The sequence below is a fragment of the Elephas maximus genome, chromosome 16, assembly GCF_024166365.1.
Source record: "Elephas maximus indicus isolate mEleMax1 chromosome 16, mEleMax1 primary haplotype, whole genome shotgun sequence".
In the NCBI taxonomy this organism is placed as follows: domain Eukaryota; kingdom Metazoa; phylum Chordata; class Mammalia; order Proboscidea; family Elephantidae; genus Elephas; species Elephas maximus.
The window spans coordinates 47,581,348-47,603,736 of NC_064834.1; the positions used below are offsets into that span (position 1 = coordinate 47,581,348).

Genomic DNA, 22,389 nt, shown 5'->3' on the forward strand with positions numbered 1-22,389 from the left:
TATAACAGTTTTACTCAAAAACTGGAAAAAGTTTTACTAGAGAGGCAGGGTATGGGAGTGGAAAATCGCTGAGGTGACATGGATTGTACCCCTGGTTCTTCTAACAGAGGAAGAAACCCCACTTCAGAAATTTTAGGGGACGAGCCACGATCAAAAAGCTAGTTAGTAGCAGCTACCGTCTTTTCCGTAAAAGCCAGCGTGCCTGCTGCTTACTTAATTTTTGTTCTAAATGGCATCTTCCTCTCTCTTTTATGTCTTCTAGGAACTAGTTTTGTTAATTGCAGCTTTGTGGAAAACACATCAACAGGCAGCTCTATAAAGTAGCTTATCTATATGATCCCTGTTAAAATCTGAGTGAATGTGCTAGGAAGGTTATGCAATTGAATATGAGAATCTCGCCATCCAGTGGCAAAATGATTGAGCAGCAGACAGACCCAGCCCAAGGTCTGAAAAGAAATCCTATCAAGGCTAGAACACCCTCTAAGTACAGCTATCTAATACATATCACAGTAAATAAATAATTGTTTTCTCGCATGTGCTCATCAAACACTGGTATTTTCTTCTAATATTGGCAAGTTATAAAAACTTTATATTTGGGGAGGTATGCCCTATACTTTTTTTTTTTTTTTCTTTAAATAAGGATCGCCATCTTATTTTACACCTTTCTCGAGGTCCTGGAATCTCAGCATTTGCTTCGAACTTACAAGATATACCTATGTACCTGAGTAAATGCATGGGAAGAGCCAAGGAGCTGATTCCAAAGTACAAGCACCATCAGACACCTGTTTACCTGGGAGCCACGGCAGGCATGCGGTTGCTCAGGTATAGCCAGCAGCAAGCATGTGGAGACCAAGAACAACTGGGTGTTAGGTTAGGCAGTGCAAGAGCCTCTGAAGTAATGGGAGAGTGCCACAATTCCCTAACACCTGAAATTCTACACATTCCAAATGTCTGCACCTAAGAAAGAAAATTTCAATAAGTGAATAATAATCCTAACCTCTTAGTATGTCTCCCACGGGTAACTCGAGAGCGGGTCACAGAGAAAGATTGAGCCTATGTTCTCTGGAGTTTGGAGCCTCAGATTTAGCCATTTACTGTCCGGGAGGGAGGATCAGAGACTAATCCCAAGTTCACTTGTCCCTGCTCAGGATGAGAGGAGGTCAAGAAGACTTACCAGAGGAGGAGACAATTGAGCTAAATCATAAAGGAAGAATAGAGGGTAGGGAAAGGGTATTAGAGGCAGAACAGACAGTATGTGTTCAGTAACCAATGTTTATTTAGCACCTATTATGTTTTTTTTATGTATTAGGCATGAGGCGCCCTCACGGAGCAGTGGTTAAGCACTTGGCTGCTAACTGAAATATTGACAGTTTTAACCCACCAGTGGCTCCATGGGAGAAAAGACCTGGTGAACTGCTCTTGTAAAGATTACAGCCTAAGAAACCATATGGGGCAGTTCTACTCTGTCATATAGGGTCACTGTGAGTTTGAATTGACTCAATGGCACAGAACAACAACAACAACATGTGTTAGGCAGGAGCCTGGATGGCGCAAGCAGTCTACAATTGGCTGCAAACCTAAAGGTTAATGGTTCAAATTCAACCAGTGTCTCCACAGAGGGAAGGCCTGACTAACTGCATCTGTAAAGATTACAGCCAGGAAAACCCAATGAAGCAGAAGTACTCTTTCACACATGGTGTCCACATGAGTCAGGGGCCAACTTGATGGTAGCTAACAACAACAACAATGTGTTAAGGAACTATTCTAAGTGCTGGGGTTATAGCAGGGAACAGAACAAAGTCCCTGCCACTCTGCAGGGATGTGTGAGAGACATTTCAAAGGTCTATAAATAGTTGCACATAGGCAGAACATAGGCTGTTGTTGTTAGGTGCCATCAAGTTGATTCTGATTCATAGTGACCCTATGGACAAAAAACAAAACACTGCCCAGTCTTGCACTGTCCTCACAATTGTTATACTTGAGCCCATTGTTATAGCTATAGTGTCAGTCTATCTCCTTGAGGGTCTTTCTCTTTTTTTGCTGACCCTCTACTTTACCAGGCATGATGCTCTTCTCCAGGGATTGGTCTCTCTTGATAACATGTCCAAAGTATATGAGATGTAGTCTTGCCATCTTTGCTTCTAATGACCATTCTGGCTGTACTTCTTCCAAGACAAATTCGTTCATTCTTTTGGCAGTCCATGGTATATTCAGTATTCTTTACCAACACCATAATTCAAAGGTGTTAATTCTTCTTTGGTCTTCTTTATTCATTGTCCATCTTTTGCATGCATATGAGACAAAGAACATAGGGTACATGTAGTAAAATAATAATAGCAACTAGTATTTATTGAGTCTTTACTATGTTCTCAGCACTGTGCAAAGCACTTAATATAAATTGTTTAGTTTGATCAACAGCTCTATAAGGTAAGAGATATTATTAATTATTGTTAACCATATGAGGAAGCTGTGGCTTACAAGTGTTTGGTATCTCACCCAAGGTCACACACCTGGTTAGCAGTAGCCAGGATTCTAAGTGGGATATCGAATAGGCAGGATACATACAGATCAGCAAGTACCTTATAGGTCAAGCTAGGGAGTTTGGTGTTTATCTTGGAGACAGTGGGAAGCCATTAAAGGAGTTATACAACTGGTGACACTAGAAGAGAAGATTCATTGGAGAGGAGGAAAGCTAGGGATAAGGAAGCCAGTTGGTAAGGTACTGAAGCCATTCAGATGAGAGACTGCAGGGGTCTAATGCCAGACGGATGGCAGCTGTCTCTTACCCAGAGGTACTCATGTTGCATAACCTAGATCTTGGAAAGAATTGCATCCCATCTTCACTTATGATGATCTTGGAAGACTCCTTCTTTAGGTCTTAAAATCTCAGACAGACCCAAGAACTGAGGCATAATATGAAGAAGATTTTTTTCCATTTTGATGCCAAGGAAAGTTGGATATCAGTCCCACATTATTTGCCCATGTGGTTCTTACTAGAGCCCTAACTAAAAAACCTCAAGCGGAGCCTGGCTGTGTAACCAGCCAAGAGCCACCAGCAATGGCTAATGTAACACTCATCAGCTCAATACCCTGTTACCATGGCCACAATAATGTTAAGAGTCTTTGACAATTTTTTGAACCAGGGAACAATAGACTGAAATTAGTATTTTTGAAAGACCAACCTGCCAGGGATTGGGAAGATTTGTATTTAGAGAAAGGGAGCCAAAGGTCTAGTTCTGCTTTGTCTAAAAGGAAGTCTTCCTAGATAGCCATGTGGGGGTGATCCTCATCTCTCTGTTGATTCTAGTGAGTTATGGTTCACTTCCTAGGAGAATTTCCCAGAAACTCTCGCTGAAATAGTAGGGGTTGTCATTAAAACAAAAACAATAACCTCATCCCTTCCTTTGTGTAGGATGGAAAATGAAGAGTCAGCGGAAAGAATCCTGAATTCAGTGACAAGTTTCCTCAGTTCCTACCCGTTTAATTTTCGGGGTGCCAGGATCATCTCTGGCTCAGAGGAAGGTGCTTATGGCTGGATTACTATCAACTATCTGTTGGGAAAATTACAGAAGGTGAATATCTCACAACATCCATGGGGGCAGCTCCCTGGAGGCTGATGCCCTTGCTATCTTGGGTGGTACTTGGGTCACTAGCCAGAACAAATGATGGATGAATGAGTGAATGAACAGATTAATTTCCCCCCACATTTGTAACAGTCTCCAAAGGTAGAATTCCCTTACAAGAATGTCTGCTACTGGAATAATGAAGTCATATCTTAACTTTAAGGAGCCTGTGTTGAGTGATTTGTGTTTGAGAGACATAGAGGAAATTTAAAATTTATCATTAAAAATAAGAGTAGCTAACATTTGCCTAGTGCCAGGTGTCCTGTGCTGTGCTAAACACTTCACATGTACTATATGATTTCATTCTCAGAAAAATCTTATGAGGTGCTATTATTACCCCCATTTTAGAGCCCCAAACTGAAGCCTCAAGAGATATCTGTCTCCAAGGCCACACAGCTAATGAACAACTGAGTAGGAGATTTGAACCTAAGTGCATCTGGTCATAAAGCTCTTGTTTGTAAACACTAGTCTATATACTCTGGAGCCCTGGTGGTATAGTGGTTAAGAGTTCAGCTGCTAACCAGAAGGTCAGCAGTTCAAATCCACCAGCTGCTCCTTGGAAACCCTATGGGGCAGTTTGACTCTGTCCTATAGGGTTGCTATGAGTCAGAATCAACTTGACGGCAATGGGTTTGGTGTACTTTTTTTTTTTTTAAAGTCTGTATACTGCTTCTGCGTTGCTGCAGTCTGAGCTCTGTCTTTGAAACCCGTCATTTCTTGCCATTGATCTGATGCAGATTCAGGACTCTCCAGTGAGTTTTGCCTAACCATTATGCCCCTGTTCCTTTGCCTTCTGAAGTCCTGAGTCCAAGAAATAGTGCAAAAGGGGACGTCCAGAGACCTCTATCACTCAATGGCTGCACTCTCTTTCAGAAACAAAATTCTAAAGACCCATCTTCAAGAAGAAATGAGAGTCTGGAAACCTATGGAGCCTTGGACCTTGGGGGAGCCTCCACGCAAATCACTTTTGTGCCCAAAGATACAAATATCAAGCCTCCGATCAAATTTATGCAATTTCGTCTCTATGGCAATAACTACTCTGTATACACATACAGCTTCTTATGCTATGGGAAAGATCAGGCGCTCTTAAAGAAACTAGCCATGGACACTATGGCAAGTATAACTAAATCCAGACCTGCCCTCCCCACATCTGGGCAGCCAGCCCCCACATCCTGTTGTTTTCTCTTTCTGATTCAGTAATTGGTCTGAAGTTGGGTACTGTACTTTCCAAACTTTCTGGTACCAAGGAAAGTTGATTATCAGTCCCATGTCATTTGCCCATGTAGTTCCTACTAAAGCCCTAATTCCAGGCAGGATATCTAACTACATCTGGCCGACCCCTATGAATTGTTCCATCTGGGCATCACCTCCTGTGTTTGTTTATTGCACTGTCTCCAAGGACACTAGTCACTTACCTTCTTAGGAAATAATTTCTCACCCCTATGGGGTTGGCAATGAAAATTACATGCTAGAGTATTGGGGGGGGTGTGCAGTTGATAAGGTCTTTTAGATCACTTTTTAATCTCCATTTCCTACAAATTGCAGAAAACAGTATTGTTAAAAACAATGTGGGGAAGAGGAGAAAAAACACTTCAGGGAAAACAGAGTTTATCAATCAACGCTTCAAATCTTATCCCCAGATGCATTCTGCATTTTGAAAGAAAAGTTAAACATGCTCAGTGTCATGCAAGTACCAGGCACACTCTAACGGCACAGAGCAGGGATATCATATCCAACTGTTCCTTGTCTTCACCAAAAGGACAGCCAGTCCTCTACTCTCCTCTAAGGCTCTCTTATAGGTTCTCAGAATCACTATCAATAAGATGACCACCATGGGAGCAGGGGCACCCAATGAACCCCAATGTTCCATTAAGCCTCTTATCCACAAGAGCCCTGTTTCTTGTCTTATGCATATTGGGTTGTGGGCTAAAAATCATTTTGATACTCCTAGGTTAGATGATCTAAGGCATCTTTCAGCTCTTGGAGCTTCTAATTTTCTGCCTGGAGTGGAGGTATGCAGGCTCCTGTAGAACTAACCAGGCTTAACATTTTTGAGAGTTTTTTGTGTGACTCTGCTTCTGACTTATGTGCTTAGGGCTAAGCACTCAAGGACATTCTAGGCTAATGGCATCTCTGGGTCCAGTTTTCTGTGAATAGCCAAAGTGCATTTATATCTGATAGCACTTCTGGTGCCTGTTATACACATCTGATTATCCCCAAGGGTGAAAAAGGCAGGGAGAGGACATACTAATGCCAGTGCTCAGTTCTGGGATGTTGTAAGATGGATGAAAAAGGCAAGGTAGGGACATATTGATGCCAATGTTCAGTGCTGGGATATTGTAAGATGCCTACACATAGATAAAGTCAGACTGTTGCCTTTTGTACCCAAAACATTTACACATGATGTCTTCAATTGATTTTTCCATTCAGAATGCACCATCGGGAATCCTCTTAGACCCATGTTTTCATCCCGGATATGAGAGGACGGTGGATGTAAGTTACCTTTTCAACAATACCTGCACCAGGGAATATAATGGTCAGTTTCCATTCCATGAGCTTAAAATCAATGGCACTGGAGAGTTTCAACAATGCCAGGAAGACCTCCTTGATCTCTTCCACACCACTAATTGCCGTTACACCAGTTGTACCTTCAATGGGATTTTCATGCCGCCAGTCCAAGGGGAATTTGGGGTAAGTTTGTGAAGTGATAAGGTATATTGGTTAGGATGATTTTGGCTGCAAAGGGTTTAAATAATAGGATCTATTTTTCTTTCCAAAACTCGTTGCCGTTGAGTCAATTCTTTCACATAATAATAAATCTTGAGGTAGATGATTCAGGGTTAGTTCTTCAGATCAACAGTGTCAGGACCTGAGATCAGCTTCTCCATAATCTTGTTAGATTTCTTGTGGTGTTAAGATAGTAGCTACGGCTCTAAGTATCATATCTTCACATGCAAAGCCAAAGCTAGAAAGAAGGAAGATTTTCTCACACATTATCTCTCTTACATTTTGCAGACATGTCAGCAGATGTCTTTTCAAGTCACATTGGCCAGAACTTGGTGAAAGGCACACTTATAAACCAACCTGTGATAAAAGAGAATGGATTATGATGGTTGTTTTAGACTTACCATTGTTCATGCCCTAGAACTGAAGAGTCTTTCTTGAGCACATTGCTTCCCTATACCTAGGCAAAATCAGGTTTTGCAAGTGTCTTGTTTATCTAGTGCTACTATAACAAAAATACCACAAGTGGCTGTCTTCAACAAACCGAAGTTTTTTCTTTCAGTCTAGTAGGCTAAACAAACAAACAAAAAAACAAACCCAGTGCCGTCAAGTCAATTCTGACTTATAGCAACCCTATAGTAGAGAGTAGAACTGCCCCATAGAGTTTCCAAGAAGCGCCTGGCAGATTTGCTTTGGTTAGCAGCCGTAGCACTTAATCACTATGCCACCAGGATGAAGTCCAAATTCAAGTGTCAGCTCCAGGGGAAGGCTTTCTCTCTTTTGGTTTTGGAGGGAGGTCCTTGTCATCAATCGTCCCATGTTCTAGGAGCTTCTCAGGCACAGAGACCCCATCGTCCAAAGGACACACTCTGCTCCCAGCGCCGCTTTCTTGGTGGTATGAGGTCCCCACGTCTCTCTGCTCACTTCTCTCTTTTATATCTCAAGAGATTGGCTTAAAATACAACCTTAATTCCTTCTTTTATTAATTACTCTAGAATAAGATAAAATATTTGAGCAGGCGCAGAAGAGGCACCCTTTGGTTTCATTAGTCAAAGTTCATATTTTGGTCCTGGTGACCAGGCATTATTGTAATTGTAGTTTAGTAGCATATTGCAAAATTAGCTATCATCTGTCAAGTGCCAACTATTGACTAAGCACTACACACACACACACACACACACACACACAATCTAATTTATTCAGTTGAGGTATCATTCAAAGAAGTAAAGGCTTTGGTCTGTCACACTGTTTCTCCCTTTTCTAAAAAATTGATCAGCAAGTGTAAGAGAGGAAGGGGTGGGATGACATCACATGAAGAGGGAGGTTCAATTTTCCTCCAGGACCTCAGCAAGAGAGTTTCTCCCAAGGTCTCCTTGGCCTAGTGCAATGTCCCAGAAGAGCTCAGTGGAGAGAGCACAGGTCCTGTAGTAATGAGACCTGGTTTAACTCCTAGCTTTGCTACTTGTGACTGTACAATCTATACCTTCCCTTTGTCACTGGGAAACAAATGAGTAGTGCTGTGGATCCAGACTTACCTAAGCTTACCATGACCCAGACCACTGCTCTTCCTCTCCTCAAGGTTCCTAAGGGAAATACATGACAGGACAATGACTGGCAGAGCAGTACTTGGTTATTAATTGGCTCCAAACCCCAAATCGAAACAAATCAGAGCCTCATCTAATGCCCTATTGCTGAGCTGGCATTGGCTGCCCACCTTGGGCTTCCTTGGGCCAGTGCCCTTGCTTTGGGTTGAGCTGCTGCAAAAGAAAGGAGAAGAATGCCACAGGAGGGATTCAGGTTGGCTAGGGCTGCTGGGGATACCCAAGGGCCCTTTCCACTCCAGTCATTGCTAGGAAATCTATCTGAAGGAAAAGGAACATGCCCTTGTGTCTTGTCTTTTTGAGCCCCTCTGAAAGCTCCATCTCCTGAGAAATATAACCCAATTCCTGGCTTCAAGATTAAGCAAACTTTTTGTCCTTGAGGTGGGGGGAGGATAAAATTTCTTGCCATTGAATGTGATTCATCCAGCTAAGGTAGGGAGAGATAGGGGTTGGGAAAAAGTAGAGGAGCCTTGAGCTCCTTCTGAAGGCATTTTTGTCAGAAACGCACACACATTTACCCTTAGTCCCTCACTGAAGTTGTTCTCACAGCCTTCTAACTTCAATTTAGCAATTCCTCTTACCTTTAGCTCATAGCCTGCCTCTGAATAGGATCCTTCTTCTCTGAATATATTCTTTATTTCTTTCCCTTCATATTTTTGTTCCCTTCTCTAATTTCTCACTAAAGCCTTAAGATTTTTGTTTGTTTGTTTCCTACTCTATAAAATGGGAACAGTAATTCTTAGCTTGTCGGTAGTTGTAAACAGTAGATAAGCTAGACAAGCAGTAATGTGCTGATAAGTGTTTCACCACCAGTTCTCTGGAACTGAGTTGATTTGTAGTCTTTGCCAATTTCCATGGTATCAATACTCCCACCATGGCCTATTTCAGGCTACCAATATGACATCAACTGGCTCACCAAAATTGTGAAAATTGAACAATCAGCTCTTGTGAGCTGGTAAGAGCCAGCTCCACCATATCACTGCAAGTAGCCAGGTAAGCTAACATACTAGCACAAGGTAGGCCTTAAAAAGGTTAGTTTTTTTTCTCCTAGAAATGCTCATTCTAGGCTCTTAGTCCTATAGAAATTTCCCATTCCCAAGCCCCTCATCCTGAAGCATAACCACTTGCAACACAAAGATCCATTTGCATTCCCATTAGTTCTAGAACCCGTTAGTACTGATGATCTAATTCTTAGTTTGTAAAGAGAGTACAGGTATCCCCCCACTTTTCGAAAGTTCACTTTACACCACTTTGCTTTTACGAAAGACCTACATTAGTATCTGTTTTTGCTAACGGAAAGAAATCTGAAGAGGATTTTTGTTTTTATGAAAAAAGGCAAAATGCAAAAGTAGCATTTCAGCGTTTGTTCTGTAATGAGTCGTTAGAGAGGCAGTGTGCACCCCAGGCAGTGAGAGTGGTGCCACAAGCTCCTTCCCCAGGAACTACACTCAGCATCAAGCCACCGTAACTTTGAACTGTGTCTGTGAGCATCTGTGCTTTATCTCAATTTATTTTGTGCAAGATGTGTCCTGAAGTATCAGAAAAGCCTAAGACAACTCATAGGGGTATTACACTTAGTGTAAAACTGGACATAATTGTTTCGATTGTGGTGAACGAAATAAACACATTTTATTTTGTGCATGCGTTGAACTTGCCTGCATCCACCATTCGTATTATCATACTTTTTTTTGTAGGCACTAAAAACATCCTGCAAACCTGCCCTAAATCTATGTGCCCTTTCAAAATTAAAGTCATACTTTTCTGCAAGCATTGCAGCACTGTAAATCTCATGCAAGTGCTTCATGTTCAGTTCCTGGACAACTTCACTTTCACTTCATATAGGCTGTGTATTTATATCATTCATGCTTTTACTGTATGTTAGTGTTATTTTAGATTCTGTGTTGTTTGGTATGATTTGGTAGGTTATTTCTGGGGCCTGAAAATGCTCAAAATTTTTTCCCATATAAATTAATGGTAATTGCTGTTTCACTCTACGCCATTTCAGTTTATGAAAGGTTTCGTTAGGAACGCTCTACTTTTGAATAGTGGGGGAAACCTATATTAAAAAACTGTCAGTGTCCTTGTCAGTATGGATGCATTGTGACCTTGGTTGCTATAAACATCAAAAAAATAAATAAATAAAAAGAGGGAACATCTGTGAGGAATTACTTACGAAGTAATTTAAGAATTATTTTTTTAAAATCCCATGGCATCATTTTATAAAAAGGAAGGGTATGGAAACAAATTCAATAGGGAACAGGAATTAAAAAGCATTAAAAGATATTTGTTTACATATATACATATACGTGCATGTATGTATTTAGTTCTGAGCTGCCTAGTAGCCAAGGGGAAAAATAAGACATAGTCAGATACATAATTTTCATTATACCCAGCATACCAGATCCTAGGACAAACCAGTGATATTCCTATAATTAAATCCCAAAGATATTTTACAAAGGAGATTTTATTAAACAATAGCTTTGACTACATTTTTAGAAATCACAATTTCTTACATCAACTTTAATCCAAAGGCATAATATTAAAACACCAACCCAGTCATGGCAATTTGTGATGGACTAAGACTATATAGGTTTTCTATATCCAAATTGATGGAAGGAAAGAATTCAGAGTACCTGAAAGAGGATATAGATATATGTGTTTCAAATCATCTTCCATAAATATTATTTCTCTAAGCTAGCAATTAAAAGAAGATGAGCAGACCTTTTGAGGCTATGCTCTCTGAAGATGGCCTGGAGTTTTCCTATTCTGAGTTGCTGCTTAAATATGGACTCACAGGTTGAGACACTTGTCAAGTAAAGGTTAATTAAGAAGGTAAGATTGATTCGTAATATGAAAACTGAGGAGCTGATCACAGATTCTGACCACCACCTGAAGGCAAACTCAGGAATTTTTAGAGCTAAGAATTGGCTTTTGGCCCTTTCTGGCCCAAGAACACAAGAACACCTGCTGGGTTGAACCCCCAATGCCTACCCCAAGAGGAGGACTAGGATGCTTTTGTCTTGGGAGACTTTTAGAGAGTTACCTACCACAGCCACACGAAGAGAGTTAATGATGCGATCTTGAACCATCTGAATTTGAGCAAGGCATCTTTCTGGGGTATTAAAAGAAGAAGGTGATTATTGTCATTCGGTATAATTCTTGAGATTAAAAATGTAAATACTTTGAATAAGGGTAAGGTTTATTATTATTATTATATAACTATGTAAATCAAGGAAAAGATACCCTAAAGTCTACCATTCCATCTCATCAACACTTTATTTTTCTGGGTTCAGTTCCAGTCTATGTTGGTGTAAGCAATACTCCACTATAGAAAAAATTTTTCCGAGAGACTAAAGAGGTCAGTTTAGATTTTAAACCCAATCAGGTGGATTTCTGAAGAACATATACAGAAAAGAAAATTTCCATTTAGGCCCTGACACATGGGAGATTTTCAATAAATGTTGACAGGCAGATGGAATTAAAAAACAAATATAAATAAGAATACACTGGTTTTAGGAGCAGAGGAAGAGGGATAGATGACCTATACGAGAGCGCAGCTGTCTAAGAAAGATGAATAGACACGTTCCCAGCACGATTCCTCTTTGATTCTTTGTAATTCTAAGACTTGGTCTCTATGATGACTACAGAGAAATAGTCTCTTTTCATAACTTTTTTTCCAGAGTACAAAAATAACACGATTATCATAGAAATTTTAAGAAATATATAAAGAAGACAGGATTTAAAATATTACTTTAAATTTGATTCAGATGTTTGTGATAGTTGTTGCTAGTTGCTGACGTGTTGGCTCCAACTCATGGTGACCCCATGTACGACAGAATGAAATGTTGCCCAGTGCTGCACCATCTTCATGCTTGTTAGTATGCTCTAGTCCATTGTGGTGGCCACTGTATATTTTGAGTGCACTCCTTTTTTTTTCCAACCTAGGGGCCTCATCTTCCAGCATTATGTCAGACAATATTCTGTTGTGATTCATAGGGTTTTCACTGGCTAATTTTCAGAAGTAGATCACCAGGCCTTTTTTCCTAGTCTGCCTTAGTTTGAAAGCTCCACTGAAACCTGTCCACTATGGTTGACCTTATTGGTATTTGAGATATCAGTGGCGTAGCTTTCAACATCATAGCAACACGCAAGCCACCATAGAACAATGAACTTATAGGCAAGTGGTAGTTGTAATAGTTAAAAGGTCATATTTATTATATTTTCTATTCCTTAATGGCATTATTTCATGTTTACATATTGCTTACTTGATTCTATTTTGAGAGAGAATTCTAAATCATAATCTGTACAGCGAATGCAATAGCTAGAAATGAGGCTCTCTAGACCAAGCATTTTTGACTCTTAACTTACTCTTAATCCTCAAAAGAGTCACAAGACTCTTGAGAATTTGATGAAAGCTAAGGATCTTCCAAGAATAAAAAGGGACATGTAAAGGTATGCTGAAATTTTTGCATACAACTTCAAAGACATCATGGATCCCTTAAGGTGGATCCATGAACCCCAGGTTAAGAGACCTTCACCTAGACCGAGAAGTATATAGAAACTTGAGGTTAAAGCAGAACAATGAGCCCAAGCGGGACAGTGGCAGGGAGTGAATGCTGCATAAGAGTCAGAGGTCAAGTCTATTCAGCAGTGTGGAAAGCAGATATAGACATATATGCCAGAGACAGATAACCTGAAATCGAAGCTACTCCTGCCTCTTAAATGCTTCCCACTGGGAAGAGCCAACCTAATATCTTATAGTACAAACAAGTTATGTTAGAGAAGGATTAGATGGTTAATCAAGTTAGAATTGTGATGGTAGTAGGGCATGTAGTGTCAGGTGGTCAGTTTGGGGCAGAATCTTGATACTTAGACTGTAGTGCCTGTTCCTTCTATAACCACAAACACTTCATTTTTATCTATTTCAGAGTACTGTGAATAAGTGTTTGATTAGGACTCAGGAAAATGGTTTGACAAAACATTTTTTCTTTTTTCCTCCTCTATTTTTATGGACAGATTTGGCTTTCTGGCTTTGTTACCCTGGAAACCCTGGATACATGTGGAATGTCAGTTGTATTACCAGGCAACTGTGCTTATGATAAAAATGGTCCCTGTTTAGTAAATTGCACCTTGACCGGAGGAAATTACAAATGAACTGTATATACTCTGTGGACTTCCTTAATCTGCATAAAGGCTGTGTATGGACCAGAGGAAGAAGAGATCTAGAAGCTGCAAGAGGAGAGAGTTCCCAGATCATAGTGACCAGCAGGGGCTTACTCCCTCACCTCTTTCAGGGCTTACCGAAATTTCACCTTCCCAAGGAGACATCTCTGACCCAATTTAAAGTTTCAACCCTCTCCTTCCTGTGCTTTATCTCCATGGCACTTTTACCATCCACGTACTTCATATGTTATTTGTTCGAGGTCTGCTGCCTCCCACTTAGAGGGCAGGGATTTTTGTTTGTTTCAATCACTGCTGTACCTGCAGTACCTAGAATAGTTCTTGGAACATAGTTGGGCACATATTTGTTGAATGAATAGATAACTAAAGGAAATGACAAAAAGTCAAACAAATATGAATGAAAAACTAGCCATTGGTCTTGGCAATTAGGGGGTCACTGGTGATTTTAATGAGTGTAGTTTTAGAAGCCATGTTAGAGTGGACTAAGGACTCCTTGGGAGATATTTTGAAGTTGAGGGAGCGGGGAAAAGAATAGGTAACTGATATCACAGAAACAATAAAAAAATTTTAGAGAGGATAGAGTGCTGGACTGAAACAAACTCAATTAAATTTAACACGAATGCATGTATTGCCTTTCCATGTAGGTTAAAGGTTGTTTAAATGTGGGTTGGCAAGAATGGGTATGTCTTATAGGTTAACATGTCTATCTCCACTATGTCCTGAGGGCCTGGAAGTCAGGGATAGTGTCTTTTTCATCTTTCCATTTCCAGACCTGCCAGAATATTTGGAGTATTACACGTGCTCAGTAAAAGAACTTTAGTATTTAGAATATTCTAGATAAGAGGACCAGCGTGCACAGAAGCCTGGATAGGAGAGAGAATGAAGTGTGTTCAGAGATCTACAAGTAGTGCAATGGGTTCCCATGTGGGCCAGACAGGAGACATGCCTCTGAGATTCTAAAAGGCAAAAATGAAACCAAAACAGAAGAGCTTGTACCCCACCCCTTCAAGTTGCTTAGTAATAGAAGCACATACAGCACTAGTGCATTTTTGTTCACACCACAATCCAGATTGTATTTTGCATAAGGTGTAGTATCCTCTTCTGATACAGCTCTATGTCATCAGGATGTGGTTTATAGTAAATCCCAAAGTACCAGCAGCTATTTTGACATATTCTCTTTTTTTCATAAATTTTGTTTCATTTTCAGTTAAAAAAAAAATGTCTTCCTCTTAACTCCTTCACCTCTTTTAAGAGTTTGGCAGCTATAAGTTTATGATAAGCTTGAAATGGGATATTCTGGTTTCCTTTCAATTTCATCTCAGATTTCTCAAGCAGCTCTGATATTTCCAATCATCCTGAGATCTTCTCCCTTTTTATATTAGAATCTGGAAAAATATCACTAATTCACTCTTCTTTGCTTCAGAGGTTTAACTATGGGAGCTATCCAGTGATTCACACACTTCTGTAAGCTGTCCTAGATATATTCTCAGCAAAAAAAAAAAAAAATTCTCAGCAGCTCAGGCATAATTCTGTTTTGTTATCTTTACTGATATGAATAGATTTACATTAAATCTGTCCTTGGCCCTAGCTGAACTCAAACTATAGAATCTTAGTGTTGGAAGGAAATTTAACACATATGCTATCTAACCCCCTATCTTATGTAGAAATACCTTCTATTCTGCCACAGAAGGTCTTCCAACCAATTGGAATATCTGTAATGACAGGAAGCATACTACATCACAATGCTTTCTATTTTATTTTAGAATAATTCTAATTTTGAAGAAGTTATTTTTATTGGGCTGAGTGCAGCCACATCCAACTTTTGGCTATATTTCAGCTTTTTGAATTTACCCAAAATAAACTTTCTTAGTTTCTTCTAATTATTGAATATGAACTCATTTCTTTAGACTCATTACTACTGAGTTCAGAACTTCAGTGACCTTAGTCATCTGTCTTAAAATTATTTGGTATATGCCTCTTCTGTTTCTTGGAGGTAGCTGATGGTTTTCCCCCCAGTTGAAAGATCATCTCCTTTATCTTTAGAGGCCTTTTGTTTGAGGTTTATGATCTGTAAGCTCAGGTTTCTATAGTATAGGAAAATGGTGGTAATTTTAGGAAGAATGAGGACAAAAATATGCTTTAGGAGTCTGGAAAGAAAATGTTTCCAGGCTCCAGAGGAAAATTAATAGCCCTGTTTGGGGAGCTCACAGAAGAATCCTATCTGGGATTCATAAAATATAGAACATATTTTAGGCTTTCTGATAAAAAAGAAAAAGGCTATCTCATACAGTTGTAAAGTGATTCAACCTTTTTGAAAGACAACTGACAATATACGTATATTTAAAATATGCACACCTCTGCCACTCAACAACAAAAAGGCAAACAACCCAGTTTTAAAAAGGTCAAAGGACTTGAACAGACATTTCTCCAAAAAGATACACAAATGGCCTCTAAGTACATAAGAAGATGCAAATTAAAACCACAATTGGGATACCACTTCAAACCCAGTAGGATGGCTATTTTCAAAAAAACAAACAACAACAGCAACAACAAAAAAATGAAAACAGTGTTAAGGAGGATGTGGAGAAACTGGAACTTCCCTGCATTGCTGGTGGGAAAGTAAAATGGTGCAGCAACTGTGGAAAACAGTTTGGCAGTTCCTCAAAAAGTTAAACATAGAATTACAATGTGACCTGGCATCCATTCCTATGTATATACCCTAAAGACCTGAAAGCAGGAACTTGAACAGATCACGCACATCAATGTTCACTGCAGCATTCTCCACAATAGCCAAAAGGTGGAAATAACCCATATGTCTATCAAGAGATGAATGGATAAACAAAATGTATATACACACAATATAATATTATTCAGCCATAAAGAGAATCGAAGTTCTGATATATGCTATGGCATGGTTGAATCCTGAAAACATTACACTGAGTAAAACATCAGACACAAAAAGACAAATGTTGTTTGATCCCATTTATATGAAATATCTGGAATAGGCAAATAGATTCAAAAGTTTATTAGTGAATACCAGGGCCTGGGGGGAGGTGGGAATGTGGAGTTATTGCTGAAAGGGCACTGAGTTTCTGTTAAGGGTGATAAAAAATAAAAATAAACTTTTAGAAATGGATAGTGGTGATGGATGCACAAGGTAAATGTAATGAATGTCACTGAATTGTACATGTTAAAACAGCAAGCTTTTTGTTATATATATTTTACCACAAAAAGATTTTTAAAAGGTCATAGAGAAAATTGCTAAGTGGCTCAGAAATGTATGTCAGCAGCACGGAGATCCCTCTTCCAAAAAGGAAACAGCTCTTGGGTCTGGAATATTGCTTGGTCTATTAAGTCACTCAACAGAGATCTCCAGGTACCTGAGTCTCTGAGCATCTCAATGCCTCTCTGTGTTGGACACAGCCAATAACTGCATTTTTTTCTCTTGCAGGCATTTTCAGCTTATTACTATACGATGAACTTTTTAAACTTGACATCAGATAAAGTCTCCAGTGAGGAGATGGTGATTGACAAGATGAAAAAGTTCTGCGCTAGACCTTGGAAGGAGGTAAGTGACTAGAAACAGTAGCTGTCACAATTGCCCTGCGTCCTTGATAATACAGAGGATGTCAGTCTGCTCTTAAAATGGTTCTACCTTGCCCTGGCCAAGATCCAACAAGTGTGTCAGAGAAGCCCAGATGGTGGACTCAGGAATGCGTTCACCTACAAGTGAGAGATAACATACAGTGGCTTAAACCAAAAGGTTTTATTTTTCTCACCTAACGTGAAGTCTGGCAGGGATCAATAGCTCAACTGTATCTGTCATTGCTTCATCAGTTCTGTCCATGGTCGTCTTCTGGTAAGTTAATTAGAGGGCTCAGAAATCTTCCGGTGATCAGAACATAGCCACTTTTACACTTCGAAAATCTGGTCATCCAAAGAATAGCCTAAGAGAACAATGCTGTAAGATTCTATGTATACTGATAACTAGGTATTTCTGGGTTCTGATATTCAACCTCATGAGTCTTTAGCCTTTTTAGGAAAATGCATCTCATTCTTGATGCATGCCATGCCCCTTTGCGTGAGGGCTGCTAAGGGGAAATGAGTGAGAGGAAGAGAACCTTGTACTGTCCCACTGCCCTGGAAATAGAAAGGGAAGAGAGAGAGAAAGGAGAGGGACCCATCCCTTCATTTGAAGAGCACATGATAATGAGTCCACAAACATTAACATGATAAATTCTTACTTGGTGATTGATAAACCAGGTGGATGCCTTTGGTGTCTATATTGTTGACTACTATCATAACTAACCCTCAGCAGATTAGACTGTAAAGGCAACGTATGTTGTTCTTGTTGTTAGGTGCCATCCAGTCAGCTCTAACTCATAGCGACCCTATGCACAACAGAACGAAACGCTGCCTGGTCCTGTGCCATCCTCACAATTGTTGCTATGCTTGAGGCCATTGTTGCAAGTACTGTGTCAGTCCATCTTCTTGAGGGTTTTCCTCTTTCTCGCTGACCCTGTACTTTACCAAGCATGATGTCCTTCTCCAGGATCTGATCCCTGACATGTCCAAAGTATGTGAGATGCAGTCTCACCATCCTTGCTTCCAAGGGGCATTCTGGTTGTACTTCTTCCAAGACAGATTTGTTCGTTCTTTTTGCAGTCCATGGTATATTCAGTATTCTTCACCAACACCACAATTCAAAGGTGTCAATTCTTCAGTCTTCCTTATTCATTGCCTAGCTTTTGCATGCATATGAGGTGAGTGATTGAAAACACCATGGCTTGGGTCAGGCACACCTTAGTCCTTAAGGTGACATCTTTGCTTTTTAACACTTAAAAGAGATCTCTTGCAGCAGATTTTCCCAATGCCATGTGTCATTTGATTTCTTGACTGCTGCTACCATGGGTGTTGATTGTGGATTCAAGTAAAATGAAATCTTTGACACCCTCAGTCTTTTCTTCATTCATCTTGATGTTGCTCATTGGTTCAGTTGTGAGGATTTCTGTTTTCTTTATGTTGATGTGTAATCCATACTGAAGGCTGTGGTCTTTGATCTTCATCAGTAAGTGCTTCAAGTTCTCTTCACTTTCAGCAAACAAGGTTGTGTCATCAGCATAATGCAGGTTGTTAATGAGTATTCCTCCAATCATGATGTCTGTTCTTCTTCACATAGTCCAGCTTCTCAGATTATTTGCTCAGCATACAGATTGAATAGGTATGGTAAAAGGATACAACCCTGGCGCACACCTTTCCTGACTTTAAACCATGCAGTATCCCCTTGTTCTGTTCAAACAACTTCCTTTTGCTCCATGTACAGGTTCCTCATGAGCACAATTAAGTGTTCTGAAATTCCTATTCTTTGCAATGTTATCCATAATTTGTTATGATCCACATAGTTGAATGCCTTAGCATAGTCAATAAAACACAGGTAAACTTCTTTCTGGTATTCTCTGCTTTCAGCCAGAATCCATCAGCAATGATATACCTGGTTCCATGTCCTCATCTAAATCCGGCTTGAATTTCTGACGGTTCCCTGTCGATATACTGCTGCAGTGACTTTTGAAGGATCTTCAGCAAAATTTTGCTTGCTTGTGATAATAACGATATTGTTCAATAATTTCTGCATTCAGTTGGATCACCTTTCCTGGGAATAGGCATAAATGTGTATCATCTCTTCCAGTCAGTTGGCCAGGTGGCTGTCGTCCAAATTTCTTGGCATAGACAAGTGAGCACTTCCAGTGCTGCATCCGCTTGTTGAAACATCTCAATTGATGTTCCGTCAATTCCAGAGCCTTGTTTTTTGCCAGTGCCTTCAGTGCAGCTTGGACTTCTTCCTTCAGTACCATTGATTCCTGATCATATGTTACCTCCTGAAATGGTTGAACATCAACCGGTTCTTTTTGGTATAGTGACTCTGTATTCCTTCTATCATCTTTTGATGCTTCCTGCATCGTTTAATATTTTCCTTTTAGAATCCTTCAGTATTGCATCTTGAGGCTTGAATTTTTTCTTCAGTTCTTTCAGCTTGAGAAATGCTGAGCAGGTTCTTCCCTTTTGGTTTTCTATCTCCAAGTCTTTGCACATGTCATCATACTTTACTTTGTCTTCTCAACCCACCCTTTGAAATCTTCTATTCAGCTCTTTTACTTCATTTTTTCCTTTTGCTTTAGCTACTCGATGCTCGAGAGCAAGTTTCCGAGTCTCTTCTGACATCCGTTGGTCTTTTCTTTCTGTCCTGTCTTTTTAATGACGTCTTGCTTTCTTCATGTATGATGTCCTTGATGTCATTCCACAACTCCTCTGGTCTTTTGTCATTAGTGTTCAACACGTCAAATCTATTCTCAACATTCTAAGCCAATCTGTAGCTTCCCAGAGGAGGAGGGAGATAGGACTGTTGAAGAATTCAGAAAAATTAGGCCAAAATGGCATTTCCTCCCCTCCCCCAAGAAAGAGGCCAGCCTTCAAGAACCTATGGGGATGCAGCAGATTCAAGTCAGGCCCAACAGGGTTCTTGGAATTCAGTATCGCATAGGGGTTCTTTGACAAACCCACCAAGACTACGTGGAATGGGCGAGGAGGTATTTCCACAAAAGAAGAGTACAGCTACTGAAAGGAAGGGGTAGAGAATCCTGGGAAGGAAAAGTCAACTAACACCGTGGTGTCACGATAATGTTGATCAAAGGGACTAGTTTCAAGAACTGTGATGAAAAGACAGGTTCTACCTGGTCATTCCTAGAATTCCATTAGAGCAGAACAAGGGAGGCTAAGTGTGGTCTTAGTCTTACAGAGATTGAGGACTAGGAGGAGCCAAGTGAGGAGCAGACCCCAGCCAGTATCTAGTGTTTCAGATAGGATATCTCTTGGGAGAGAAACCTGGGTAAAACAGGACAGGCAGCTGCCAGGAGACACTACATATAAAACACCTGGTATAGTTCCTCGTATATGATATATGCTTAGTTCTCTCTCTAACCAGGGTGTTCAGGAGGGAACGCCTTTCTCAGGGGCTGAGAAATAGGGCAATAGACAGAACTTTGGGCTGAGCTGGAGATGTCCTGGCCTGTTGCCCTCTAATTGAGGGCATGAGAGGAGCAGAGTAGGCTGTGGACATCTGGGTATATATTCACAATAGCTAGGATAGGTAAGTAAGGGCAAGGGTCAGTGGGCAGTCCTTAATATCTTCACTTGGAAGTAGGGTGAATAAACTCACGAAGGGCTGAAGAAGGGGACCGCTTTGCATGAGTCAGAGGCAAAAAAGAGGCTAGGTAAGAACAGAGGATAGGTGAGATGTTGGCACTTTTAGCAACCTTTAGCAAAATACTCCCTAAAATGTGTTCCAGAACTGTGCTTCTCAAAATTTAAGGTGCACACAAATCACCTGAGGAGCATGTTAAAATGCAGATTCTGAGTTGATAGGTCTGGGATGAGGACTGCTAACAAGCTCCCCAGGGGATGTGAATCCTGCTAATTCCAGGGACAAAACTGAGTGGCAAAGCTTTTTATGACACTATTTCCTTAAAATGTTTGTAGAGACTCTGGTCAAGAGTATATAGAAAACTCTAAGCAAGATTCATGGATTTCTTTAATGCAAGATTTTCACAGCTTTTAATATGCTAATGTGATTGTGATTCTCCAAGTTTTGGGGATATAAAATGGGATAGTCAGGGTTTCTGAACCTGCTAAACCACAGGAATTTTTTTTTTTTCCTGGAGCACCTATTAACACCTCATAGAACCAGCACCTTTTAACACCTCGTAGAGCACTGTGTGGGGGTGAGAGCCCTGTGGACGAAAAGCTTCCTTAACAGACCTCAAACTATACACCCCTTTACTCACTGAAGGAGTGCAGCACCACCCCCAAAGCCCTCTGGGGACCAACCCTCAGGCCCTCAGGCCCATGTGGGCTGGGGGCTTTTTCCTCTCTCTAATAGTGGAGAAGAGGGCTATCGAGAGGTGGTGCCTGTTGTATAAGCGTGATATCCCCTTCACTTCTAGGTGAACACAACTTACACTGGCGTGAAGCAGAAGTACCTGAGTGAATACTGCTTTGCTGGCACCTACGTTTTAACCCTCCTGCAAGCCTATAATTTCACAGATTACTGGAAACACATTCATTTCATGGACAAGGTAATTCTGGGGTTGCTAAAAAAAAAAAAATTTTTTTTTTTTTATGAGTCATAATTGACTCGATAGCAAAGGGGTTTGGGGTTTTCTGGCTTTTTTTTTTTTTTGGTAGTGATTGAAGCAGTTTTGGCCTTAAAAGAGGTGGGAGTCAGCCTGATTTAAGTTTTTGCCTGATGTCTTGTTACACCACTTCACCTCTAACCCAAGTTGGCATCTTGTGTCAAGCCAGTTGTAGTGTCACCTTTCTGCTCACATAACAGTGGCTAATATCTTATAAAACAAAAAAATGTTGTGATATTAAAGCAATATAAAAGCATCTCAGTAGCCACAGTGATTCTGTGTGCTGACACTACTGCCCATCCCAAGGGCCCTTTCCTCAAGTCAGGAAAAGATGATCCTGGTTTCTTGTAAGAGATGAAGGCCCTGTTGGCTGTGGCTCTTAATGCCAATCGTTTCAAAGTTCACCAATCTGAAAGCTCTATGTGAAGGGGACTGAGTGGCTTTGAATGGGCCATTGCTTAGAAGCAAGAGCCCTGAAGAAGCAACTTTGCTACTGTGCTTTATTACAGCGCCACCTGCAGTTAGCCAATCATACAGGAACATTTACATCAGCTGCGCGACTCGTGTTTGATGAAAAAATAATAAGAGCAGAGTGTTTCTACCTTTTTAAACCAATGCCTGTTAATGGCAAAAACAATTACCCACTTTATTACATATCATGATTTCAAGCAAAACAAAACATTGAGACAAAGAACTGTAGCATCCCCTGAGGATACTAGTTTCATTACTATCTTGTCAGTAGACTTTTCTAATTTTAAAAAACTCTTCCTTGTTTTAATATCCCAGCCTTCCTTCCATTCCGTCATGGATTTTTGTTTGTTTGAAGGCTATGTCTAGGTATAATTTAAAACTGATGCTCAGGGCAGTCCTGGTTTATATTCTTTGAGCTCTAATAAATGACCCAATATTTCTAACCCCCAGGCAATAACTCCCCCAACTCTGGACCCTTTATTAACACAGGCAGTCAGATAAGGTCTCCATCCCCTACAGAGGGAAGCAGACCTGTTACAAATTTATTTATTTACAGTATTGGTAAGGATTTGGGGGAAAGGGTTCCACGTATTATTGGTTGGA

At 40.3% G+C, this 22,389-nt stretch overlaps 1 protein-coding gene across 15 annotated transcripts in view; it reads left to right on the plus strand.

Annotated features, from left to right (window-relative positions):
• The window catches only part of ENTPD1 (ectonucleoside triphosphate diphosphohydrolase 1), a 221,107-nt gene that overhangs the window by 190,281 nt on the left and 8,437 nt on the right, over nucleotides 1–22,389 (plus strand). For 12 of the 15 annotated variants that reach the window (XR_007513384.1, XM_049854625.1, XM_049854631.1 and 9 more), the window contains 6 exons: nucleotides 672–822; nucleotides 3,413–3,572; nucleotides 4,497–4,736; nucleotides 6,054–6,314; nucleotides 16,581–16,697; nucleotides 21,127–21,258. Coding sequence is in view for 14 of the 15 variants with exons in the window: in XM_049854625.1 (XP_049710582.1) it covers nucleotides 672–822; nucleotides 3,413–3,572; nucleotides 4,497–4,736; nucleotides 6,054–6,314; nucleotides 16,581–16,697; nucleotides 21,127–21,258 (1,061 nt within the window). In the remaining variant the exon portion in view is untranslated. Of the gene's footprint in view, nucleotides 1–640; nucleotides 823–3,412; nucleotides 3,573–4,496; nucleotides 4,737–6,053; nucleotides 6,315–12,964; nucleotides 14,996–16,580; nucleotides 16,698–21,126; nucleotides 21,259–22,389 lie in introns of those variants that run through there. The other 3 variants (XM_049854630.1, XM_049854628.1, XM_049854635.1) reach the window with 3 other exon arrangements.